The sequence below is a fragment of the Uranotaenia lowii genome, chromosome 2, assembly GCF_029784155.1.
Source record: "Uranotaenia lowii strain MFRU-FL chromosome 2, ASM2978415v1, whole genome shotgun sequence".
In the NCBI taxonomy this organism is placed as follows: domain Eukaryota; kingdom Metazoa; phylum Arthropoda; class Insecta; order Diptera; family Culicidae; genus Uranotaenia; species Uranotaenia lowii.
In genome coordinates, this window is record NC_073692.1 from 288,789,128 (window position 1) to 288,814,447 (window position 25,320).

A 25,320-nucleotide genomic window follows, 5' to 3' on the forward strand; every position below is an offset into this window, starting at 1 on the left:
TGCTCCAAAAGTTGCAACGATATATGAGCCCGTAGAAGCATTTTCGTGGAAGTAAAAATATTGCGATATTTTTGAAGTTAAGGGAGACTTGATCCTTTATTGAAGAAGACTTGATCTTCCATCGCGGGGGTCCTTGTCCTTGGAAAAAATCAAACAAAATTTCAAAAAAAATTTCAATTAACTATTTTGGTGATATTTTTTTTTTTTCTCATTTAAGGCGCTATTTTCTGAATTTAAGAGAAAATCAACTTCCTTAGCACTTTCACATGCAATTACTGTATAAATATCAGTTATTGGATAAAAAATCGTTATCTCGAAATAAGCAATGAACACGATCTATTTGGAAGAAGAAAAAACTTTTTGAACTCAAGGGATCAATTGAGACCATAATGAACATTTAAGATTTTTTTTTATCTGAAAAATGTTGAGAGTTTTCCAATATTTTGAAAATTTGGAATTATGAAGTTCAAATTACACTCTAACGATTTATGTATTGGAACATATATTTTTGTTTTAATTTTTTCATATCAGAAACATTTTAAAGTGATAAAAAAAATCTTCAGATCGCATTCTGTTGAATTGTTCAAACAAGTATCCTCAGGGATCAAGTATTCCTATGATTAATATAATCTTTATTGGCATTTTCAAAATTATCAGATAACTTATGGTTAGAACAAGAATATAAGCATTTTGCACGACCATAATTAAACCTTCATAAATCGAGCTGCATAAAGAGTGCCATAATAAACCATAATACAGCTTCCTTAATGCTGATGGCTCAATCTGTGTTAATTGGGCTAAGGACAGATGTAAGTACCCTACCCTGTTGTTTCCTTTGTGACTCTGTCTTGACAAAGTTTTATCCAGATAATTTTCGAGTTGGCTCCCCAAGGCTGGGAAACAGAAATAAAAAGTTTACAAAACGGTCAAATGTCAAATTGATTTTAAATCACAAACCATTGAGTAAGCAACATTTTTTTTTTCTTTAGAATGATCATTATTAAAACTTTTATAAACAGTTTAAGAAGATTGCCTTATCCCTCAAACTATAATTTGTTGATTATGTTTGGTTCCGGCACGAGTTTTATTTTAAACGATTACAGCTCTTTTCAAAAAGGGCTCAGTTAAAAAAAAAGTTGCAAAAATGCTGCAGTGAATTGATTTTTCTAGACCTAGTTAACGCCATGTAAAAATATTTGTTTTGCATCGATCAAGATGAAAATACTCCAGAAATACATACCAATAAAACCACTAAAAAAAAGTTTTATGTATCCAATTACAAACCATCCCACAACCTATTAATCTTAAGGCGACCCTAAAAAACTTTGAACTGTTGAACTTTGTAATTGCCCTTTAATTGATTTTTGTTTTCACTGACTTGTTTAAAGTTCGAACAGTAGAAAAGTCCCTCAACAAACTTCTCCGAATCGATAACGCTCTGCTCTCCGTAGCTCAAATGAGTGATATCTATGTAATATGGGTCTATCTACCGAGGAATGTACGAACATTGAGATAGGAATTTTTCAATTACAGTTTACTAGTTCTAAACTGGTATATAAAGTGAACGTTCTGATCACTAGGGAAGACAAAATGGAACTATCAGTAGTTATCTCAGTCACATTCGTTTTAGCGTTTGCGCATGGAGCTATGGCAGGTAAACCGTTACTGTATATACAATTTAAGATACTTTTCAAAAGTTTTATATTTGCAGGGTTAGAATTCGCAAGCCTCAACTTCAAAGCTTCTTCATCCTCTGTTCAACTTGATCCTAGATCAAGTTTTGATTTCACCCAGATCAACTGTAACTGTCGAGCGGAGCTTTTTCATGTACTAGATACCCTTCGCATCCAGCCAATACCATTAGAAGCATGTGAATGTATCCAATGCAATCCTGGCCATTTTTCCGGACATGAAGACTGTTTTGTGACGCAAATGAAACCGAGAAACCCTGTGACACGACCAAAACGCTCCCTTCCAGAAAGGCGCCAAGGGAGGGACGCCTTTGATTGGCAACAGTTCCTGAATAGTATCTCGTTTATGGTTAGTTCGAACAGTTCCAAAGCTCATCAAACCCAAAGTTATTTCCACTACAATTATAAGAGCAATGGAGTCAACGGCACGGAGAAAAACTCCACCGATTCTTCTTCCTCAGCACTTTCTTCTGAAGAGGGTGGCAAGAGAAAGAAAATTGTTTAGTTTAAAACACAATGTAATTTTCCGATAGGCGAATATTGATGAAATTTAATAAATCTGCTCAGTGCCCGTTTGACTTTGATGAATTCGGATTCAATGAATTACCCCGTGGAGATCTTTATGGCCTTACTTTTTAAATTATGTATGTATGTAGAAGAAAAATCTTTTCTTATCTTATACTTTCTTTTATAGTGCAGAAAGTTCGTTCAAGCGGACGTACATTTTTCACGTTAACGATCAGCTGAAATTATATTTGCAAAGTCGAATTCAATCAATTTTCTAGTCTTCACACGATTCTGCATCTGTTATGTTTAAAAGCTGAATTAGATAAAGCATAGTTTATTAAGAAATGGAACTTTTTTTCAATGACATCAAAATTCTTACAAACCGATTCGAAACTTGACCTTTTTTTCGTGGTTCTTGCAAATAAAAAATCACCCAAATACAGAGATTATTTTGTTCTTTCGATTATTCGGCCAAAATTACAACACTTTTTATTCGCAACGTTTCAATTTTTATGAATTCTTTCTTCATGTTTCGTGTTTACATAATTGTTCATTTACCTACTAGAACATTAAACGTCCCGAAGCACAAATCTATCTGTCGACCGCTCTTATTCAGGTCGCACAGAATAAAAAATCCCGATATGCGTTTCGAACCCTGACACCTCTGGCACTATACACCGTGCCTCGTCTGACATCTCTAGTGCCTGACAACTCTCTAGGTGTTGACACCCAGAAGTCACCACTTTGAGCAATTACTCAGTCATTTTATCGAACGCACTTTCTTCGGTCGCATCAGCAGTTCAGGGACATGAACCGTCATGTCCGTTCGGCACATATGTATCCACATTAGACTGAGTCGATTTAGGGTCATTTTTGAATTTCTCAAACCCTGGGGTCTCAAAAGCTTCGTTTTGGTCCAAAACTCATCCATGATTTTTTGCAGAATTTTTAAGTAACGTTTACATGAGTAAATTTGAACTTTTAGGTTTGTATGGGAAAATTGAATATTTTGTACTGAAAAATCAACATCATTTTTGTTTCTTCTGTGCAACCGAGCCTGCTAATGGTTTTTGTGCCAATTTATAAATTGTTCAAAGGAAATTTTCCGCTGAACAACTTTGTCGAAGATCGTAAATTCGTATCTTATTAGACAAAAAAGTTATTAGCTTTTTAACAGGGGTATGTCTTTTAGCATTGATATACAATAAATTCAATTCAAGTCCAAATTTACTCATGTAAACGTTACTTAAAAATTCTGCAAAAATCATGGATGAGTTTTGGACCAAAACGAAGCTTTTGAGACCCCAGGGATTGAGAAATTCAAAAATGACCCCAAATCGACTCAGTCTAATCCACATGGAGTTCAAACCATCCATAATGAACTGCATCACAGAACGAAGTGTTTGCGCTATGAGGTACTTCTTCTTCGATACAGTTGATCGTCGTAGGACAAAAAATTCAGTATGGGGTCAAGCTTCTATTCCAAATGCTCCTCGCTCTTTTCAATACCTTAGTAACTTTATTCCTACAATCTATCCGTCTATCATTTCATATCACCGATATTAACCGATTAAGCCGCTCAAGAATTTTCAAAAACAATTTACGGTTATTTCTCCCCTTAACAATAACAATCAATTTGGCTACACAATCAATTTCAAAACATCGTTTAAATAATCGAAAAAGTTAAGCCAAGATTATTGACCGAACGCGAGTCGTACCCGCATGTCTGACACCTGGAAACTGATACCTGGTACCCAGGTGCACCACGGCCTCTAGTGGGTTCAGTGGTACTTCTCTTAGTCGAACATCTGCAATCAGCGGGACTTGCAGACACATTTCCGTCCTGGACCATGAGGAGGTGAAACTACAGGCCCAGAGCCTTAGCGAGGTCGAGCGCGTCTTTTTTATTAGCTGATCACCCAGGTCGTAAATCCTTTTTTACGGATTGTATCCAAGGCACGGCGAGCCACTCCAACTCTAGCATGTATACCCTGCCTTTCATTACGATTCAAGACTAAGGACCTCTCCTATGACAACTTGAGGTCCGACTTTTTCTCGTTACTCGAGGCTCGCTTGGTTACTACGACTATCGAGAGCTCCGCCTCTGTTCAAGACCACTGTTAGAGACCAATGACCTCTCATCTAAAGACTTTAGGTCTTGGCTCTTCTTCGCCTGTCGGTGTGCCGATATCCTAGATACGCGCCTGTCACAGCAGACGTCCGGTGCTTCACGAAGCTACTCGGATGATTCTCAGAAAGTCTTATCCTCGCAGCTTCTTTAGTAGGGAGCGTGTTATACTCGGGTACTCCGCGGCGGTGGAGGTATCATACACAGCGTTCGCGACATACCTAACAGCTCGGCATACGCAGAAGGTAAAATCAACGATGTATGCTTTACTACTAGATTCAGACGCACTGTAATCGGATGCTCCCCGGCGAAGGAGTCACCCTATACCGGTTGCGGACTAGTGCTGGGCATCACCCTCAGCCAGGTACTTGATCGCACGCTCCAGCTGCAATCATCCCTGTTTGTGATGATATCAGGTTTGTGATCAGCATCATCAGGATCAATATGTGATCTGTTGATGAAAATAAACAAATAACAAATCTCGGTCTTGTAGTGAGCCAGACGCATCCAACTTTCAACTTGCTAGATTAAGCTTGCCAGATTGCCCGGTTTTTTCCGGGTTTGCCCGGATATTAGATGCAAAATTTCGAGAAAGTGCGGTCCGGCCCGGTTGCCCGCATATCGTAAAAAAAGTCCGGATATTGCCCGGATTTTTTTCACAATTTTCACAAAGAAACCAAAGTTTTTGAGTAAGTTTCAGCAAAATCGATTAACGGTATGGGAATTTTCAATGGTTGTTTCAAATAATTTCGCTGATTTACTTTAATAAACCTTTAAATATTGAAGTGTTCCAATTACATTAATAAAATATTAATTTCATTTTTATTTGCATTTTTTCTTTGCTTTGATATATAATAACACCTGAATTTTGCCTGGTTTTTGGATTTGAAAAATTGAAATCCATGTCCGGATTTTGCCAGTTTTTTTTTTGAAAAAATGCCCGGAATTGCTAGGCCCGGATGGGAATGGAAAAAATTCTGGCAACCTTATGCTAGATTGCTACTGTGGCGAGTAGCTGGACTTCCTCTAATGTTGGGCCCGATGCCAGGAGAACCACAACATCGTCGCCGAATCCCACAAGTCTCACCCCCGTGGAGAGATGCAGTCTCAGCAGTTTGTGGTACACGATTTTGCACAATACCGGGCCAAGTATCGATCCTTGTGAAACCCCTGCCGAGACACTCACTGTTTCTAATTTCTAATAGTTGGCGACTACGGAAGTAACACTCCGCCATCCTACAGTTATATGCCAGAATCCTCATCCTAACTAGAAGCGTGCAGAAGCGGTTTCTGCGATACGCGCTTCCAAAATCACCATGGAATGCACCTCAACGGCTTCCCTCCTATCATGACCGATGTGGAATCTTGAACATCGAACCAATCGGTTCACGTGCTGTGCTGCTTCGTCGTTTGTTTATATTCGACGTCACATCCGGGAACAAAGATAGTGCCAGTCTCATCACAATGATACCGTATCATCTTCCATCTTGTTCTCTTAGACATTTCGAGCCTCTAATATTAAACAATTATGGAAGAAATGAATTTTATAACTCAGTTGACATCTCTTGGAGGTTGTTCAACCAAGTATATGTGTGTTTTGATTTTGATATAAGTAAGGATAGTTTTAAGCGTAGTTTAAGTAACCTGTCTGTATGATATTGAGTTATTGAAGACCGTGAACAATAAAAATCTATATCTATAGATATTTATAAAAAGCTATTTCCGTTTGTTTGTTGGTTTGTTTGTTTGTGTGTTTGTCTTCAATAGGATCGGCCGCCTTAAGATCTAGAGAGCTGAAATTTGGCATGGGTACTCATTGGGACAAGATTGATGAAAAATGTTTTTAGATTTTCGGATGACCCCTTTTCAAGGGGGTCGTCCAAACAAGACAAATATTGTTTTAGCGATGTTGGCGTTATTATTATGTTCTCGTTTTTGGATTGATTTTTTTCGGTGATTCAATGAATTAACTGCCGTGTAGTTTACGTTTCGGTTTACTTATTTTATTTCAACCATCTTCAGAACTAATTTTATAAATAATAAACGGAAAAAAATGTTTTAATTAATTAACATAAACTTTCTCATCTTTCCTATCTACTATCTTTCGCTTACACTACCCAGACAGGAAAAACCGCCCGAAATCGGCCCGATTTTTGTCCGTACATCTGCTCGATCGGTCCGAAATCGTATAAGAAATCGGGCCGAATTTAGTAGAAAATCGTGCGAAAATGAAACACTTTTTCGGGCGACGATAAGTTTTTTCAACCAGTTCGAGCAGATCAAATGTCAAAACAAGCGGACCGTTTTCCAACCAAATCTGAACGGTTTTCGAACCGTTTCTGGGCCGATTGCCATCGTCCCTCCGAAATAAAGGACCGATTTCGGGCCGAAACCGAACGGTTTTTCGAACCGTTTCTGGGCCGATTGCCATAGCGTCCATCCGAAAAAACGGCCCGATTTCCGACCGAAACCGAATGATTTTTCGAACCGTTTCCGGGCCGATTGCCAAGCGTCCACCCGAAAAAAAGAATCGATTTCGGACCGAAACCGAACGGTTTTTTGAGCCGTTTCTGGACCAATTAGCATGGTTGCCATTCATTTAGGTTTTTCGGTTTGTTTACAAAAAGCTAGAGACTTTTATTTCATTTGTTTTTTATTTTTCCGTTTTTTTCTTCTAATTTATTTTTTGTTACCTCTTCTGCTACAAGACATTGCGATGTCTGGCGCAAGCTTCTTCTTGTTAAGCAATTCGTCCATTTTCAGGTGTTGATTAAATCCTTGGGATGACAACTACATCATGCGAAATCCATCTTCGGGGTACAATGTTGTGAAGAGATGGCTTGAAGGTTGTTCGAGTTTTCCAAACTTGACGCGAATTCGCCATCATCAGAAAGCAACATGAAAAGAAATACAAAAAGACAAGAGAAAAAAGGAAAAGCAAAATAGGATGTTAGTTCATATCATCTATCAATATATAATAAGAAGCCAGCTCCAACTTATAATAAATCTAACTTAAATAACGTGATTGATATAGTCTACTTATAAACAGAACAGGAAATTGATGAAGTGGGATTGAAAACTTGAAAATAATTATTGAACCTGTAATTTTTACGCTGTAATTTGTTTTGAACGGTAAAACTACGACAAATGTCATGCTCCTTTTTGTTACAGGACATTTGTTGTAAAATCAAATCATTTTTTATTTAATATCGTAATTGTGCTTTATTGATTTAACGTCAGCCCATCGATATAAAATCATAGTTAGGGTCAAGGAAATACAATTCGATAGTAACAAGTGAATAAATTAGTTCTAGTCTGTACTATTCTATTACTCTCTAAAAATTTATTCTAAAGAGAAAGCTGACTTAAATGAAGAGATAGTGTTTTCTGTCTGATAGGTAGTGCTAAATCAAAACGATTTTTTTTCCATTACTTGTTGAATTGTTTTAAAGGCAACAACTTTCAGTTACACGTAATTATCAATATTTTTTTTGTGTTTATAGATTGGATCCACAAGAATTAAAATTTAAATCTTGAAAAAGATCAGTTTAATAAGTAAATAGTAAATAATTGTGACAACGGTACTCACCTTGCTTTCCTTTTGAAGTATAACACCGAAAATCGATGAAAAGTAATCCAAGTGAAGCCACCACCTCTGAGCGTGCCTGGGATCCGGATCTGGATACCGTACCGTGTGGACATTTCCTTGGAATTCGATGGATCGATGTTTTCTATGGGGACGATAACGGGTTAGAAAATTATTTTGATAAAACTTGATTATTTAGAACTCAATCAATCAAACATTTTCGAAATTTGTTTCTTGAATTGATCCACAAGAATTAAAATTTCAATCTTGAAAAAGATCATTTTAATAAGTAAATAGTAAATAATTGTGACATTGCTTCCCATTGGAAGGATCACACCGAAAACTGATTAAAAGTAATCCAAGGGAAGCCACCCACCTTAGAGCGTGTCCGGGATCCGGATCCGGATACGATGTCCGGGATAGCATTCCACCAGAGCCTGTACAGTGTGGACATTTCTTTGGAAGCTTTGTTTGCATGGTTCGATGTTTTCTATGGGGACAACTAAGGGTTAGAAAATGATATAAATAAAACTTGATTATTTAGAATTCAATCATACCTCGCTTTTTATTAAATTATCGCCGGACAATGGCTTCTTCTACATACCGCAAAAAGCATTTCTGAAAAGAAACAGCGGAAACGGCAGAAACAGAACTGCGACCAAATTTCACAACACAATTCACAACAATCACGCACCAAAACGAAACACGCACCCATATTGCTGCGATTGAAAACTGCCTGTGTTTCGTTTTGTTCATGCAGCACTGCGATAAATATCGTCTGTTTTCGAGCAATCGAGCAGGCGGATGGAAATCGAGCCGATAACCGACCGAATTCTAACCGCTAGAATTCGAGTACCGCCATGTCTGTTTTGCAATCGGCCCGATTGAGCAAACGTTCCTGACAGGGTAATAGCTTTTTTACACCCGCTGGGGCGGTCACATTGATTTTTTCTAGTCACTGTTGATGCTGCTGCTGCTGCGGCTCGCTGTCGACTGAATGTGTTCCGTTTTGCGATGTAGTTCCATTTCCTCTTTTTCCCGCAGCTTTTTCCACAGTCCGTTGTACACGCTCGAGATGCCTTTTGTGTCCTGTTGGATGTTAACTGCACGATTCTCTCGCATCTTTATGTGCAGTTTTTCAGCTATCCGACGGTGTGTTGTATTTGGGATTCGTTCGAGAATTCTCGTTTTCGGGAAATCAAACACATGACCGGGGCCGTTTTCCAACGCATGCTGAGCTAGGCCTGTAGCTTTCTGTTTTAGACGCACGGTGGTTTCGTGTTGTTTGATGCGTTTGGCAAGAGCTTGCGACGTTTGTCCGATGTACTCATTTCCGCAAGCGCATGTGATGGCATAAACGACATTTGTTTGTTGCATGATCGGAATTGGATCTTTAAGTTTCGTAAATATGTTGGACTTGATTTTGTCGCACGGCTTAGGAGCTGCAATCAAATTGTATTTGCGCAAGATTTTCGCAACTTTCTCGGTCAGACATGGTATGTACGGCAACGACATGAAACGGCTACCGTCGGGTATGTGTTGCTTGTTTTCGAGGGTGTTATACAAATTGTGCACTCTTCTTTGTACAATGCTGTCTATCATGTTTTGCGGATAATTGTTTTTTCTTAGTATCGACTTGACTGTGGTGATGCTGGTTTTCCTATTTTCAGCATCCGACAGTTTCAAAGCACGATCGATCAGCGCGTAAGCGGTGTTGATTTTGTGTGTGTATGGGCTTTCCGAGAAGTAATCTAGGTAGCGCCCATCTGGTTGTTTGGGGTACCAAGTCTTCTCAATTTTTCCATCTTTCCTCAGCAACGTCATATCTAGGAAACGGATTGTTTGCTCATTTTCTCTCTCGATGGTAAATTTGAGACTCGTGTGTGCGGAGTTGAATTCGGCAAAAATTGGTGAGCCCATAGGGACTCCGTGGACTTGCTCGTAGAATTTTTTGTTGTATTGGAAAAAAAGACGCTCCCAGTACAACTCTCAATGCTTTTCCGAATGACGCGAGCGGGATGGTCGTGTATTTCCTAAGTATATGCCATTTGTCTTCGATGTATTCGTATGCGCTTGCCGTCGGTACATTCGTGAAAAGAGAGATGACGTCTAAAGATAACATCATGCACCCTTCTGGAACTTGCAGTTTCGAAATTTCCGCAACATATCGCATGGCACAATATCTGGCATCAATTCTCGGGAATATTGTTGGAAAAACAGAATACCACGTGAAGAACAGTTTCGAATTTGCGGACGAAATTTCGAAACTGCAAGTTCCAGAAGGGTGCATGATGTTATCTTTAGACGTCATCTCTCTTTTCACGAATGTACCGACGGCAAGCGCATACGAATACATCGAAGACAAATGGCATATACTTAGGAAATACACGACCATCCCGCTCGCGTCATTCGGAAAAGCATTGAGAGTTGTACTGGGAGCGTCTTTTTTTCCAATACAACAAAAAATTCTACGAGCAAGTCCACGGAGTCCCTATGGGCTCACCAATTTTTGCCGAATTCAACTCCGCACACACGAGTCTCAAATTTACCATCGAGAGAGAAAATGAGCAAACAATCCGTTTCCTAGATATGACGTTGCTGAGGAAAGATGGAAAAATTGAGAAGACTTGGTACCCCAAACAACCAGATGGGCGCTACCTAGATTACTTCTCGGAAAGCCCATACACACACAAAATCAACACCGCTTACGCGCTGATCGATCGTGCTTTGAAACTGTCGGATGCTGAAAATAGGAAAACCAGCATCACCACAGTCAAGTCGATACTAAGAAAAAACAATTATCCGCAAAACATGATAGACAGCATTGTACAAAGAAGAGTGCACAATTTGTATAACACCCTCGAAAACAAGCAACACATACCCGACGGTAGCCGTTTCATGTCGTTGCCGTACATACCATGTCTGACCGAGAAAGTTGCGAAAATCTTGCGCAAATACAATTTGATTGCAGCTCCTAAGCCGTGCGACAAAATCAAGTCCAACATATTTACGAAACTTAAAGATCCAATTCCGATCATGCAACAAACAAATGTCGTTTATGCCATCACATGCGCTTGCGGAAATGAGTACATCGGACAAACGTCGCAAGCTCTTGCCAAACGCATCAAACAACACGAAACCACCGTGCGTCTAAAACAGAAAGCTACAGGCCTAGCTCAGCATGCGTTGGAAAACGGCCCCGGTCATGTGTTTGATTTCCCGAAAACGAGAATTCTCGAACGAATCCCAAATACAACACACCGTCGGATAGCTGAAAAACTGCACATAAAGATGCGAGAGAATCGTGCAGTTAACATCCAACAGGACACAAAAGGCATCTCGAGCGTGTACAACGGACTGTGGAAAAAGCTGCGGGAAAAAGAGGAAATGAAACTACATCGCAAAACGGAACACATTCAGTCGACAGCGAGCCGCAGCAGCAGCAGCATCAACAGTGACTAGAAAAAATCAATGTGACCGCCCCAGCGGGTGTAAAAAAGCTATTAGTGTAAACGGAAGATAGTAGATAGGAAAGATGAGAAAGTTTATGTTAATCAATTAAAACATTTTTTTTCCGTTTATTTTTTATAAAATTAGTTCTGAAGATGGTTGAAATAAAATAAGTAAACCGAAACGTAAACTACACGGCAGTTAATTCATTGAATCACCGAAAAAAATCAATCCAAAATCGAGAAGATAACAACAACGGTGACCTAAACATTTAAAGAGACGTTATTATTATGCGGATTGTGATGAAAATTCGCGCATCACGGATAAAAAACTCTATAAGTTGTTATCAAAATTCGTATGATTGGCTTTCTCATATCACAGATTTTTGGTTGAACCCATAATTAATCAACATTGATAACTACGAATAAACTGGCGTTTATGTGAAGTTGATTTGGCCGTATAAGATTTCTCAATTGCTTATCGCTAAACTAATTCAACAACTGGTAGATTTGACTATTTTTCCTAGCCTACATTATACAATCTGATAATTAGTTCCCAAATATGATCGATGCTTGACTGGGCCTCGTATTTTGTTTAGCCAACATTAATTTCTAAGTTGAACAAGTGAGATGTTAATTTGAATCATTAAATATTAAAAAAAAAAAAAAAACAGTGGAAAGAGGTATTTGTTGGTCTTTTAGCGGACAATGTTGATCAACAGGAAAGGTAAATTGATATTTATTATTTAAAGTTTTTCTCTTTTCTCTCAAATAGTTTTAATTGTTTTCATATATGTACATCCGCTTGGACAATATTCTGCGGCGGATAAACGTTAATTCCCGGGAGACCAATCGAGAAGGTGCTGGAAAAAACAGCGGAAGGAAGCCTCAATTCAATCAAAGTACGCTTTAAAAAAATTTCAATATTTATATCATTATCATGATTTTACCGAATATTTTTATTTTTTTCCAGGACCGTGGCCAACTTCCCCCAGTAAGCCTCGAATTTGATTTCCGAACAGACAATATTGGATTGCTGCGGGTGAAACAACAGCGGCAATCAAAAATAGTCATTGAGTTCATTTGCGATTTATTCTAAAAAAAAAGTTGTTTTACTTTCATATAAAAACTGCTTCATTTAATTCTTATTTTAACTCTGAATGTACAATTTTCTACATTCTGGAAGAACAGCTATGGTTCAAACAGCAATCCTAATCCATTGCTATATTAGCCATAATCCATTTCGTGGCAACGGTTAATTTTCTGATTGACCTGGTCAAATTTTCGGGTCAGAACCAAACAGTCATATTTATGTTCGAGTTGACGCGTAATTTTACTGATACATCAATAGATTTTTCTGCATGCTGAGTGTTTTGCGGGACAATCAATCGATTTCAGGTATCAAATTTAGGGTTAGGGGTCGTCCATATAAACTGTTAAATGGTTTTGCGATATTGCCGTTATTTAAGATTGGTTTGCAATGAAAATTGACATATGAGTGTTTTGAGGGATGATCAATCAATTCCAGGAATCAAATTAGGGGTTAGGGTTGGCCAAAGGGGTCGTTCATATCAACTGTTTAATGTTTTTGTGATATTGACGTTATTTTAGATTTAATTGCGATCAAAATTTGCAAATGAGTGTTTTGAGAGACGAGCAATCATGATCAGGATTTAAATTTAGGGTCAGGAGTCGGCCAAAAAGGTCGTCCATATAATCTGATTAATGTTTTTACGATATTTACGTTATTATAGGATTGGGATAGAGATGAAAATGTCCACATCGGAGTTTTGAGGGACGCTCTATTGCTTCAGGATTCAAATGTTGGGTCAAGGGCCGGCAAAATGGGTCGTCCATTTTATCTGTTTACTGTTTTACGATATTGTCTCAATTATGCATAGGACTGAGATGCAAATTGGTAATTGATTTCAGGTTTCCAGTTTTTGATCGTATTCCAAAAAAAGGGGCGTGCATATTTGTTATTCATTTTTTTTGGTCGGCAAAAAGGGTCGTCTATATTAACTGTTCACTGTTTTCAAGTTATTGACGTAATTATACATCGGATTCGAAAATAAAATATTGCACATGGTAGTTTTGAGGTAAAGAAAATTGGTTACAATAACTGAATTTAAGAGGTTCTCCACACTAATAGTTTAGTGTTTTGTGCAATGATTGTGTTGGGGCGTCAATAATTGATACTTGGTGTGTAAAGGTTAAGCAATGGAGTCGTGCATATAATCAAATAGTACATGTTTCTCTAATAACGTTATGATTTTGTAACCAATCGAGAAAAAAACACTCTCACATAAATTTTATTAAAAAGCCAATTAACCTCTTAATTGGAATTTCAAAATGAAGAACAAGGAGAAGCGTGAGATCAGCTTGTAGCTAAGTAAAAAAAAAAACGTGGAAAAAAAATTAGGTCCTGTAAATTTCAAAACTGCTGAATCTACTGAAATGTCCTCAGTTCCTCTAAAAAGATAAGTGTTGGGAAAAATGTTGCGGAAATTAAGAAGGAGAGTGCAGCCACCTACAATACAGATTAGGCGAAATATTTGCGCAAAGAAGTGACAATATCATGACTAAAATAAAGTATGCGCTATCCGATGGGATATATAAAGAGCAAAGAAGAGATACTTCCAGTATTTCCTATTAAAAAAGTTAGTTTACATTTTTTTTCATGAAATATCATTAGATTTGCTATTTTTCTTGGAAAGTATTTTGACCCAACGAATGGTTTTTAAGGATATATGCATTCATAGCTGTCTCATTTCTAAATGAAGGTCGCTATAAAGAAAACACTCTTCTAGGGAAAATTCGATAAGGTAAACTTGATGGTTTCTTGCGAATATGAGGAAGTTATTGAAACTAAAAGTTAGTTCAAAATTTATTAGGCTGAGTCGATTTGGAGTCAATTTTGAATTTATCAAACTCTGGAGTCCAAAAAGCTTCGTTTTGGTTCAAAATTCATCCATTGTTTTTTGCAGTATGTTAAAGTAACGATAACTTGAGCAAATTATAACTTTATAACTGTATGGAAAAATTTGATATTTTGTTTTAAAAACTCAACATCATTCTTGTTTCTTCTATGAAACCGAGCCTGCTAACAGTTTTGGTACCAATTTATAAGATCTTTAGAGAAAATTTTCTGTTGAAAAACTTTGTCGAATACCGTTATTTTGAATCTTAATTATCTGCTAGAATAGGAACTGCAGTCATGACCATTTAAAAACCCATTTAAAAACCTAAAAAAGTGATGCATTTTTGTTGAAAAAAAATTACCAGGGCATCATTTCCATCGCGGAGATGATTTTTGCTGTAATCATGATGATAATGATGGCCCTCCACTTTCCCCCGTACATGAGATCTTGGGCTGACTTGTCCTGAAAGATATTTTGTATAGTCTCTTCATGTTTGTTCAATTTCTTAGTTTGCTGAATTTCTTTGCATGTTTCCCCATGTTCATCCATAGTTGCCAATTTTCATCTGCTGTCATTTTCTTTCTGATACTATTTTCATCAACCTTTGAACAGGGACCATCTGAAAAAAGCAACATTGGTATGAAATTGCCTTTTTGATGAATATAAATTTCTTGCGGAAATCTTGCTTAATTGTACTCAAAATCCAGTCCAAAGTTGAATTTAAGTCTTACAAATTATGAGAAGACAAAAACCAGCAACCTTTGAAAATTCATCCAAAAATCTGTGAGTCGTATTTAGAAAATCTATTGATGCAAAAATGTGCCAAATTACGTCAAATTTCCTTCTCAAAATTTATCTTTTGTGACTTAAGCAATTTTTACGGTTCATTGATTGAAAAGTACGGTTTTCACACAACATTTTTACATTTTATGTGATAAAGATTTTAATTTTTTTTAAATACATATATTTAAATATATATTTAAATATAGCTTCTAGATTTCTTGAGCACTAATTGAGTTTTTTTTAGCTTTTTGTAGCTAATCCACAGTCTTTTTTGCGAAGCAGTTTTTAGGATTTTTTTAAGACTTTGAATAACGAAAAACCGAAGTGTTGTAGATGAATAATGTTTGGAAGAAATATTTGAGTTATATTACGAGGTTTCAAAAATTTTAAATTTTGTTCAACTCGGTTGAAAATTAAAAAAGATACAGCGGTTTTAAATGAGGCGTGTCAAATTGACAGTCAAGGTCTATTTTTCCGGGCTTTCAGAGTGCTTCCATAAAAAAGTAATGATGCATAATTAAAGATTTCAAGAATTCGTTGAAGGTTTCCTTAGATTTTTTTCGAATGCACTCGAATAAAGTTACAATTCAAGTCCCCAAGCTCCCAAAAGTGTCAAATTGACACAAAAGAGCTGATTAGGGTTAATGAAATTCAGTAGTATTTTACAACTTCTTCAAGTTGTTAAAAACTAAAATAATAATTGTATGTTTTGTTAAGCTGAAACAGAAATTGGTGATCAAAGAAGCAAATCGCTATTTTTCTTTCGAAATTTTCCTCTTTGAAGCGGACAGATAAATAAATGTCCCCAAAAAACACTTCTAAAGTTACACTTACAATGTCATTCCAAGCTAGCGAGATATGGAATAATAATTGCGTAACCCGGGGGCATCAAACGAGCAGGGAATAACATTTTTCGCATAAACGCTTGCCATTTCTCGAGACGCCAGCATCCCTCACACCAATAATAACGGAAAAAGCACATCAGTGAAAAATAAACGAACGAAATGTTGATCACTTGTGTTCTGACGTGGTAAATCTGAAATGTTGATTATGTTTTCCGATGAAGATGGGCCCCCGAGGCTAGATGGAAAACTTATTTTCGTAGAATTACTTTCCCGTATCCATATTCCGACTTGCCTCTGTGATATGTATATGCAAACTTAGGCTGCCACGTTGAATTTCATTTGTAACGCCCTAATGGTTTCGAAGAAGCAAAAAATAAAAATCGTACAAATTACTTTCTCCGGGAAAAAGATTTGTAATTTCATGGCACAGCTTAGCACATTAATGAAATTTAGCGAGGAAATCCCGAGAATATCTGTATTTCCCTTCAGCATCAGCATCGTTGTCGTCGATATCGGGTTCGAGTAATTGAAAAAAAGTACCGATACCACTTTTCGAGTGAGTTACATCGAATGCGACTGATCCCCAGGTTCACGAGAAGGGAAGGATTGTAAACCGAATTAATATTATTTGTAAGCTGATTTTGCTTGCGCTTCCGGGGGTTGAAAGCTAGCTGGGAACCGAAATGATAAGACTTGGGAAAATCAAATTAAATTCAATACGGTAAACCCGTTCCAGAACATTGGTGGGCAGAGGTGTAGATTCTTTTCCAGAGAAGCAAGGTACAACACTTCCGAAAATTGACAATTGACTATCGTTCAAAAACGGGTTTTGGAAAACATTGGATTTTTGTAATTTCGTGCCAAAGTGATAAGTCGTGTGGTCGAATCGTACAAATCGAATTTACAAAAAATCCGAAGTTTTCCAAAACCCGACGCAAACGGACTTTAATCCACAAAAAAACTCCTATTTAGTACTCCCGCCAAAAATCACATCGTCAACAACACAAACCTCTGATGAAGGCTCCAATCAGAGCCGAAACGTATATTAAATAAATGACACGTACAAAGACTGAATTCGCTTTTCAACAACCAACGAAAATCAAATCACAGTCGATAACTCCAAAAAAAGGAATAAATATTTCCAAAACACAGAATTATGAGAAATCTTTACTTTGAAATAAATGCCAGATCAGGTCAAAAATAATCCATGATTAAATTTGGTAGAAGGATGATAATAGCTGTTATTTATTATTCATAATGTTTGATTTACATTTCATACTTTCTTTTTTCATGGTTGATGGTTGATTGAAAATATCCACTGTGGTATTTTGAATACGAAAAAAATCACGATTTTAATGTGTTATTGATGTTGTAGTTTACGATTAAATTTAATTTGATAAAAAGATTAAAATACTTAGTAAAGCATGGATCACTACAAATCTGGACGCGTTAAAACGGGTCTATCTCGGAGCTATGTAAATGAAATATTTTGCAATCAAAATGTAGGGTTTTTATTGCACTTCAAAGGAAAAAAAAAGAAAAAAAATATTTCGATGTTTTTTTTGATAAAATTTCGATCTTTTCGTCTAGAACCACTCATCAAAGTTTGGACACCCTATTCACTGACCTCAGCGGCCATTTTGTTCCACCATCTCTTCATCTCTGTTGCTTCCCGAGTCGTCCTACCATTCTCCTTCATCTTCTGCTTGACAATTGCCCAAAATTTTACAATAGGGTGGAATTGAGGGCAGTTGGGTGGGTTGATGTCCTTTTCGACAAAATCCACCCGTTGGCCCAATACCACTGTAGTACTTCCTAGCTGTAGTGACAGCAAGCCAAATCTGGCGAAAACTTTACTGGTCTTTTGTGAGATCTAATGTACGAAAAAAAAAAACGTTTTTTAAGGCACTCCTCCTTGTACATTTCGGAGTCCATGGTCTCGTTTTTCACAAAAACCGGGGTTTTTCGTCCGCAGCTGCAAATACCTTGCCAGATCAAACACTTCTTTTCAACTCATCGGCAAAAACTAATTTGAACTTGGCGGGGACATCACCTTGACCAGTGCAGTGCACCACTGCAGTGGCTTTATAAAATTTTTGGCCAAGAAGCTGCCCAAAATCCATCTTCACGTACGTTTCGTCATCCATGAGGATGCATCCGTCGTACTTCGTTGGAATGTTGTTGTATAACTTCCGGACACGTCCTTAGTCTACTAAATTCTGATTCAATGTCCGGTTTGGTTGCTTACAGGCCCGATAGGATCGTATTCCTTCGCGCAGACTAATCCTTCTGACGGTGTAACTGTCGACGTTGAATTTCTTGGCGATGTCGTAGTTCGACTACCCTGTGTTTGCCTTGATCGTTCTCAACACCTTCAAATGCAGTTTCTGATTCTTAGGTCCACTATAACGCTTGGTATGAACCTGCCGATCCATAGTATGCATCTCACGAAAACGTTTGAGAACGCTGCACACGGTTGATTTGAGCATTTTTAACGATTTCGCGATGTTTTTAACCCAACCACGTCGGTTTTTAACGTGGATGTCCAAAATTTATTTTCGTCTCGCTGCTTCCATCACGTGTAACTTTTTTGAAACAAAACGAATCGTAATGAAATTTTCAGCACTAATAGAGGAAACATTTCCGAACAAAGTACTGTCAAAACATTCCAGATCAAACAACTAGGAGCGCAATGGTATAATAAACAGTGCGTCCAGATTCATGGTGATCCATGCTTTATAACTTTAAGGGTGCCAGTTTTTAAAGTGGGAAATAAAACCTTTTTCTACAATAAAACTCTTCCAATTATCAAAACGAAAGGTTAAAAAAGTTCATTTTTCATGTTCAAATTGATAACTTTATATATTTATTATGATGTATTATAAAAAGGTTTTTAATATTATTAATTTGAATTTCAACTAAACTGACTAAGTACATGTCATGCCACGAATAATCAAGAAGAAAGTTATAAAAAATAACATAAGGAATTCCATGTTTTGTGAAAATATTTAAGCACAAAACGAATACAAATTTAAAGGGTGATACGGTCAAAATTTGGTCAATATCAACTTGACGTATTTCTTTTAATTTTGCATTTAAAAAACCTAAACACCCCTCATTTTGAAAGTGTGTGTGTGTGTAGAATGTTGCTCCTATTTTGATTTTGGAATTCACTCTTCAGTTGTCAAAATGCCGTCCAAGGAAGAAGAGCAGCGTATCAACATTTTGCTCACGCATCGCGAAAATCCGAGCTACTCGCACGCAAAAATGGCAAAATCGCTAAAAGTTGCCAAATCAACCATTACAAATGTAATTAAATTGTTTGGGGAACGTTTGTCGACAGCCAGGAAGTCTAGATCGGAGGGAAATCGAAAACCGGAAGCCGCTGAGACGACAAAGAGAGTTGCCGGTAGTTTCAAGCGAAACCCTAACCTCTCTCTCCGAGATGCCGCAAATAAGCTGGGTGTATCGTCTACAACCGTGCATCGAGCCAAATAACGAGCCGGACTATCGATTTACAAGAAGGTTGTGACTCCAAATCGCGATGATAAACAAAATACTACGGCAAAAGCGCGATCCCTGAGGTTGTACACGACGATGCTGACGAAGTTTGACTGCGTGGTAATGGACGACGAAACCTACGTCAAAGCCGACTACAAGCAGCTTCCGGGACAGGAGTTTGATACGGCAAAAGGAAGGGGAACGGTAGCAGATATTTTTAAGCAGGTGGTTCCCAAGGTCAAGAACCCTCCCAACACGCCAGAACTCCGCCCAATTGAGAAATACTGGGCTATTGTCAAGCGGAATCTAAAGAAGGCTAAAAAACTGCTAAAGACGAGCAGCAGTTTGAATTTTATACTAATTAAACTTGAAAAAGAAATTTAATTTGATTTTTTAAATAAACGATTTCACCGATTTACACGCGTTTTCCCTTGACCAAATTTTGACTGTATCACCCTTCATTTGTACCTGTGGTCTGCAGTCAAGTATTAATACTTTCCTTCTTTTCTCTCTTTTCTGGCCGAATTTGGCATCTGCACATTAAGCCAGGCCTGTACTGCAGTGGATTTCAGACAATAACAACCGATTAGTCGAGAAAAACATCGATCGATTAAACGATAATTGGCGAATGTGAAGAGGATCTTTAGGAAGGAGGGAACAATTTCTCAAAGCATGGAAGAATTTGAGAAAAATTGGAAAGAAGTATCCAGGAAATGCCCAAAAGCCACTATGCAGAACCTGATGCATTTAATCAAAAGTGCGATCATTTTTTAGAAAATTCGTTTTTGACTTATGTTAACCATGATACTGTTTCTTATCATATTGATCTTCATCAAACCGAACCGAATAGATAAAATAAAAATAATAAACTTATTTCATTCCCAGAAAGATTTTGCTAAAGATTTCTCGTTACAGTCTTAATTTAGTATCAGGGACCCAACAATTAGATTTTAAATTCTGTGCAGCTCGAAAGAATGTAAATTTTGTGGCCTCGAGTAATCTATTAAAACCTTTTAATTTGATGTTGGGCAATTAGAAGAACAATAAACACAAAATAAAATAAAAACTTAAATTGTTTTTTTTACGAATATTTCGTATCAGCATAATATTTGTAATGGCATGAACGATTTTTGTAAATTATAGTTTTTTGTAAAAAAAAACGATACTGGGTTTAAGATTTTTTTGGGTAAGCCTGATGACCAAAATTGGTGGTGGTGGTATTCAATTAGAATTCAATTAATTAATTTTGGAGAATTGGTTGAATTCAAACATTGAACTTGTTAAGTTACACTTCTTAATATAAACCCATTCTGAAGACGAGGTAGGGTTTTTGTATGCCAAGTTTAAAGTTTCAATACAAAAAGTTCATTTAATTGCAAATCTAAGCGCCGATAGGGTCTCGCGCGATTCTGGTTTGGGTATGCCAGGCGTACTGGGTTCGATTCCCCGTATCGACAAGAAAACTTTTGGGTTCGAATCCCATAAGCGACCGACAGGTAAGATGAGTTTCCTCATATAACAGACTATGTAATAAGAATGTTCAATCAGTTGTCAGCTGACCAGGTTTATACAAGGATGCCGGAATAGCCCACACATTGTTAACGAGTTGATAGCTCAACTCGTTAACAATGTTAACGCAAACCGCAATTCCTACCAAATAAGTAAACGATCGTAAAAATGGTTACTTTGAGTCTACCGACTCCAATATGATAAAAAGTCCGCCATGTTTCAAATTGGTTCTCCCGCGCGGAATGCTAGTGAGAAAATAACCTTGTTGTTCTCTCTGCGATTAGCAGTGCAACCAGATTTCTAAAAATCAAAGGGTTCATTTGGGAAAAATGACCAATGAGAGGAGCAGCAAATATTGTCGCTGGCAACGGTTTGCATGCATTGAGAGCAAAACTTATGCTCTCTCGCATACTTTCAGGATGTACCGTATAAGGTGTTGAATATCGTCAAATTTGTACATTACTTATCGCGTAAGCCAGAAGTTGAAAATATGTTTGTATATTGCCTCCACTTTGGTAGGTAAATGCGGTTTTTTCGAGTTTTATGCGATGATTCTATAATGTATATGAAACGTTTAACAAAGTTTGTTGAAAAATCTACCTACAAAAATGTTTGCTGGGCACCTGACTGACTCGTTCCTCCAAAAATATACTTACATCAACAATCCGGCCCGGCCTGATTGCCCAGATTTCATTGAAAAATGCCCGAATTTTGCCCTGATTTATTCATGTTTTTGGCAAATGAAACAAAAAAAATTGTACTGTAATTTTTCTAATATATGCCTTTAAATCGAAATATTATGAGCAAGTTTTTAAAAAATAGTCGGGATTTGTCTGTTTATCGTGTGACCAACATCTTTATGCTAAGTGTTAGCGAATCTCGTTTTTAAGCTTTTTTTCCTCAGATTTAAGCTTTTTTTGCATTGAGACCCTAACTTACCTGACCTGGTGATACCTGACAATTGGGACATGAGACCTGAGAACTGATACCTTAGACCTGAAACTTTCGAACTGAGTCTTGAGACCTGAAATATGAGACCTGAGATCTGAGACACGAGACATGAGACCTGAGACCCGAGACCTGAGACCTGAGACCTGAGACCTGAGAAATGAGACATGAGACATGAGACATAAGACATGAGACGTGAGACATGAGACATAAGACATGAGACGTGAGACATGAGACATGAGACAGTCGATCTGAGGTCTCTGGTCTCAGGCCTCAGATCTCATGGCTTACGTCTCATGTCTCAGGTCTCATGTCTCATGTCCCATGTCTTATGTCTCACGTCTCAGGTCCTAGGTTTCTTGTCAAATCTTGTCAAGTTTTCTCTCAAAAGTATACAGGATATTATATTGGGGTCATATCCACCGAAGAAGTGAGAATCATCTTCTTCAAGCTGCCTTAAAATTTAAAATACCTGGCTCTAAGAGATTCTGCCGCCCATGTGATACCTGGTTAACCTCACTAGGAAAAGATATTCGTTCATGCGGAAAAACTACTGAGGACTTCGAACACTTGTTAGAAGATCGCGGAGCTCTACAAAAAGAAGCAGTTAAAATTTATTTAGAACGAGAATTCTCGGACAGCGAAGTGTCGGATGTGGAAGATGCGACTACCGAAACAGATTCTGGAAGTGATGTAGAAGACATATGGATGAACATGCATCTGGACGATGGATAATTTTCTCTATTCGATTTGTTTTACCTATTAACTACTCATTATTGATATAATAAAGAAGATATGTTTGCATTTTTATAAAAGGTTTACAATTAATTTTTTTGATCAATTAGGAACTCTTTTTGTTAATGATGACAAATGTAGGAAGGAAAATAATGTGTGTTTATATGTGTATGTATTCCTTTTGGCGCTGAAATCTCTTAGAATGGAAACATTCTAAGGATTTCGGACTGTATTAATAATTTCTCTGCTCTTTCAAATCTTTTCAAAAGCGAGCAATGGCGCTATAACCATGGTCGATGACCCGAGATGAAGGTACAGGGATCCAAAATTAAACAGTGTATGGTGGTCAAAGAAAAGTTTCTTTAATTATTGTATTGTTAAATTTTGGACTTTATGTAGAAAAACTTCATTTCCATCCCCTGAAGGAAGAATTGCAAGGCCCAACACCAAGGAGCATAGAAATATCTTAGCATCTATGCTCCCAACGAATTAATATCAAATAAACATGGGAACGTATGGTACTGTTGTCCACGTTTCTTCCTCCCCTGGTTCCAGTCGTCTCTGCGTCCAATACTGCACAGTGGGCCCGGCCTTGATAAGATGAATAGTGAATGTATTTTTGCTATTCACCGGGATGCTGACAAGTTCTGGCTGTGTACGTATCATAAGCATAAGCAAGCATAAGCAATAGTCATGAAATGTTTTTTGAAAGCCTAAAATACGATTAGAAGTATGTCGGTAAGTTTTGATGACTAACAAAATTATTTCAATTGTTTTTCTTGATGGTTTGTTAAGTAATTTGTAATTTGTCCGGATATTGCCCGGATTCATGGTTGTCAATTTTGGAATTAAATGCCTGGAATGAAATGTCAACTTTGAAAAACTTACATCTAATTTTGTGAAACTTATCTTTTACTTAGGAAGCTGAATCCTCAAAACTCAATAATTGTAGAGTGTATAAGTGAAATTAGCTTATGTGAAAGTTTCATGAAAAAAAGCATCCGTGAAAGAAAAAAAATTGGAAATTTGTGCGCTGTTCTACGCGATTTCATTACTTTTTTATACGCCATTAGTTATGCTTAGATATAATGCTATCAAAATTAAACATAAAAAATGTTGATAATCATCAACTATTTCCTTCAACACTTTTTCCTCTTCGACATAGGCTCCACTGTGTTCAATACCGTTGAAGCCTTCCGGCAAAAAAAAAATCTTGGCTACAAGATTTTCCGATGCAGAATCACGTGACCCCCAAACAAACTGCTTGACTCTCGGGGAGCTTTTTTTTCTTCTCATCGCACCCGCACCCGGAGGATAACATTTCCCGTTCTATATAAAAATTATATTTGCCTTTCCAATATATCTTGCGCTGCTATCTCTGACAGCCAGCAGCATTCGGAGCAGGAATCAAGTTTGAGTGACTTCATTTTTCCGAACAATTCCAATCTACCTTTTTTTTTGCTGTTGCTTCCACCTTACTTCTACCTTGTAGACTCTGCTCTGATTCCACCCGTCAGTTCAGTAGCGAAAGCTTGCCGATCGTGTCCTCTTATATAGCGCTTAATCAGATTCCTCCACTCTGGGAATGTCTTCCATTGTTGTTGTTGTGCTTATTTTCATCATCGGTAATAATGTTACGTGTCGTTTTTCCCGTGCACTTTTCTATCTTGTCAATGGAGAAGATGGTATTTTTCTTTTGGTAAATCGTGACTCGGAGTTTTTCCCTAGCCCAAATAAAAAAGTTGGTACAAGAAAAAACCCTCAAGAAAAGAAATATCGCTAGATATGACTCTTTCACCCCTACTCACTGGATGCCTGTCGAAGTATGTATCGTCAGGATTCATTTTCTACGGCAGGTTTGACAGCCGAAGCAAATTTGTTTGAATGGTTAGGATGTGGGTTATGTGCTTCTCACTAATAGCGAGGCGAAAATCAATTTGACATGCTAGCAAAGTTTGTTACGACTAATTTGGTTAGACGCCACTGCGCACGGCAGCTTTTTTTATTGCTTCTTTTGACAAGCGAAATGTTTTTCCAAACATTTTTATTGGATTATTATCACTTTTTGAAATTTGCTTTGCGATACGATATTTCCTTTGGATTCTGCTCCCAGCATCCAATTCATTTTTTTTTCTTTTTATTCGTTCTCATAAGATTTTAAAAAAATATATAAAATAAGTTTTTTGAGAAATTCATAGTTAGTCCGGTTACCTCCGTTGTTGTCACTTCTGTGTCACATAAGGATTTTTTATACGACATCATCATCAAATTTCTAAAAAGATCGAATTTCAAAAATTACATTTGTTATCAATACTAATGATATGAAATCACTTGGTACATGTTTGTACCTGAATATAATCACTTTTCCGTAGGTGATGGAAAGATTTAGAGAAACATGAGGTATCAAAGTACGAAAGAACATAAGCCGTAAATATCATGTATTTTTAGAAAAAGATACAACGGCTCACCGGCAAGACTTGAACCTGCAATCTCCGCTTCAGAACAACGGCGCGTTAGCCAATTTCACCACGGTGAACGTGGACCTTCTATCGAAACACCATGTATAGGGGAGAGGCGGGTTATATGCGCATATTAAGGAAAACACTCATTTTCTCGCATATTCCGATAGATAGGACCCTGAAAACTATATGCACATGAGCGGACATCTGTTTTCTATACGTAAGAACAATTTTTCTGTTAAAATCTCTTACAGTTTT

General features: G+C 37.4%; 3 protein-coding genes and 1 long non-coding RNA gene across 4 annotated transcripts; 2 read left to right on the forward strand and 2 right to left on the reverse strand.

The window, feature by feature from the left end:
• Positions 1–1,596: 1,596 nt before the first annotated feature.
• On the forward strand, positions 1,597–2,248 carry LOC129743784 (uncharacterized). Its single transcript, XM_055735971.1, has 2 exons — positions 1,597–1,654; positions 1,712–2,248. Exons 1-2 carry the CDS (start codon positions 1,648–1,650, stop codon positions 2,194–2,196), a joined length of 492 nt encoding a protein of 163 aa, XP_055591946.1. The 5' UTR covers positions 1,597–1,647; the 3' UTR covers positions 2,197–2,248.
• Positions 2,249–6,895: 4,647 nt separating this feature from the next.
• Positions 6,896–8,532, reverse strand: LOC129749021 (uncharacterized). The gene is made up of 3 exons (XR_008737900.1): positions 8,470–8,532; positions 8,289–8,402; positions 6,896–8,057 (listed from the first exon to the last, which is right to left on the reverse strand). It is a non-coding gene; the product is annotated as an uncharacterized LOC129749021 (long non-coding RNA).
• Positions 8,533–8,863: 331 nt separating this feature from the next.
• On the reverse strand, positions 8,864–9,736 carry LOC129742767 (uncharacterized). The gene has a single exon (XM_055734709.1). It carries the CDS (start codon positions 9,734–9,736, stop codon positions 8,864–8,866), a length of 873 nt encoding a protein of 290 aa, XP_055590684.1.
• A 765-nt stretch (positions 9,737–10,501) lies between these two features.
• On the forward strand, positions 10,502–11,374 carry LOC129742768 (uncharacterized). The gene has a single exon (XM_055734710.1). It carries the CDS (start codon positions 10,502–10,504, stop codon positions 11,372–11,374), a length of 873 nt encoding a protein of 290 aa, XP_055590685.1.
• The last annotated feature ends 13,946 nt before the right edge of the window (positions 11,375–25,320 follow it).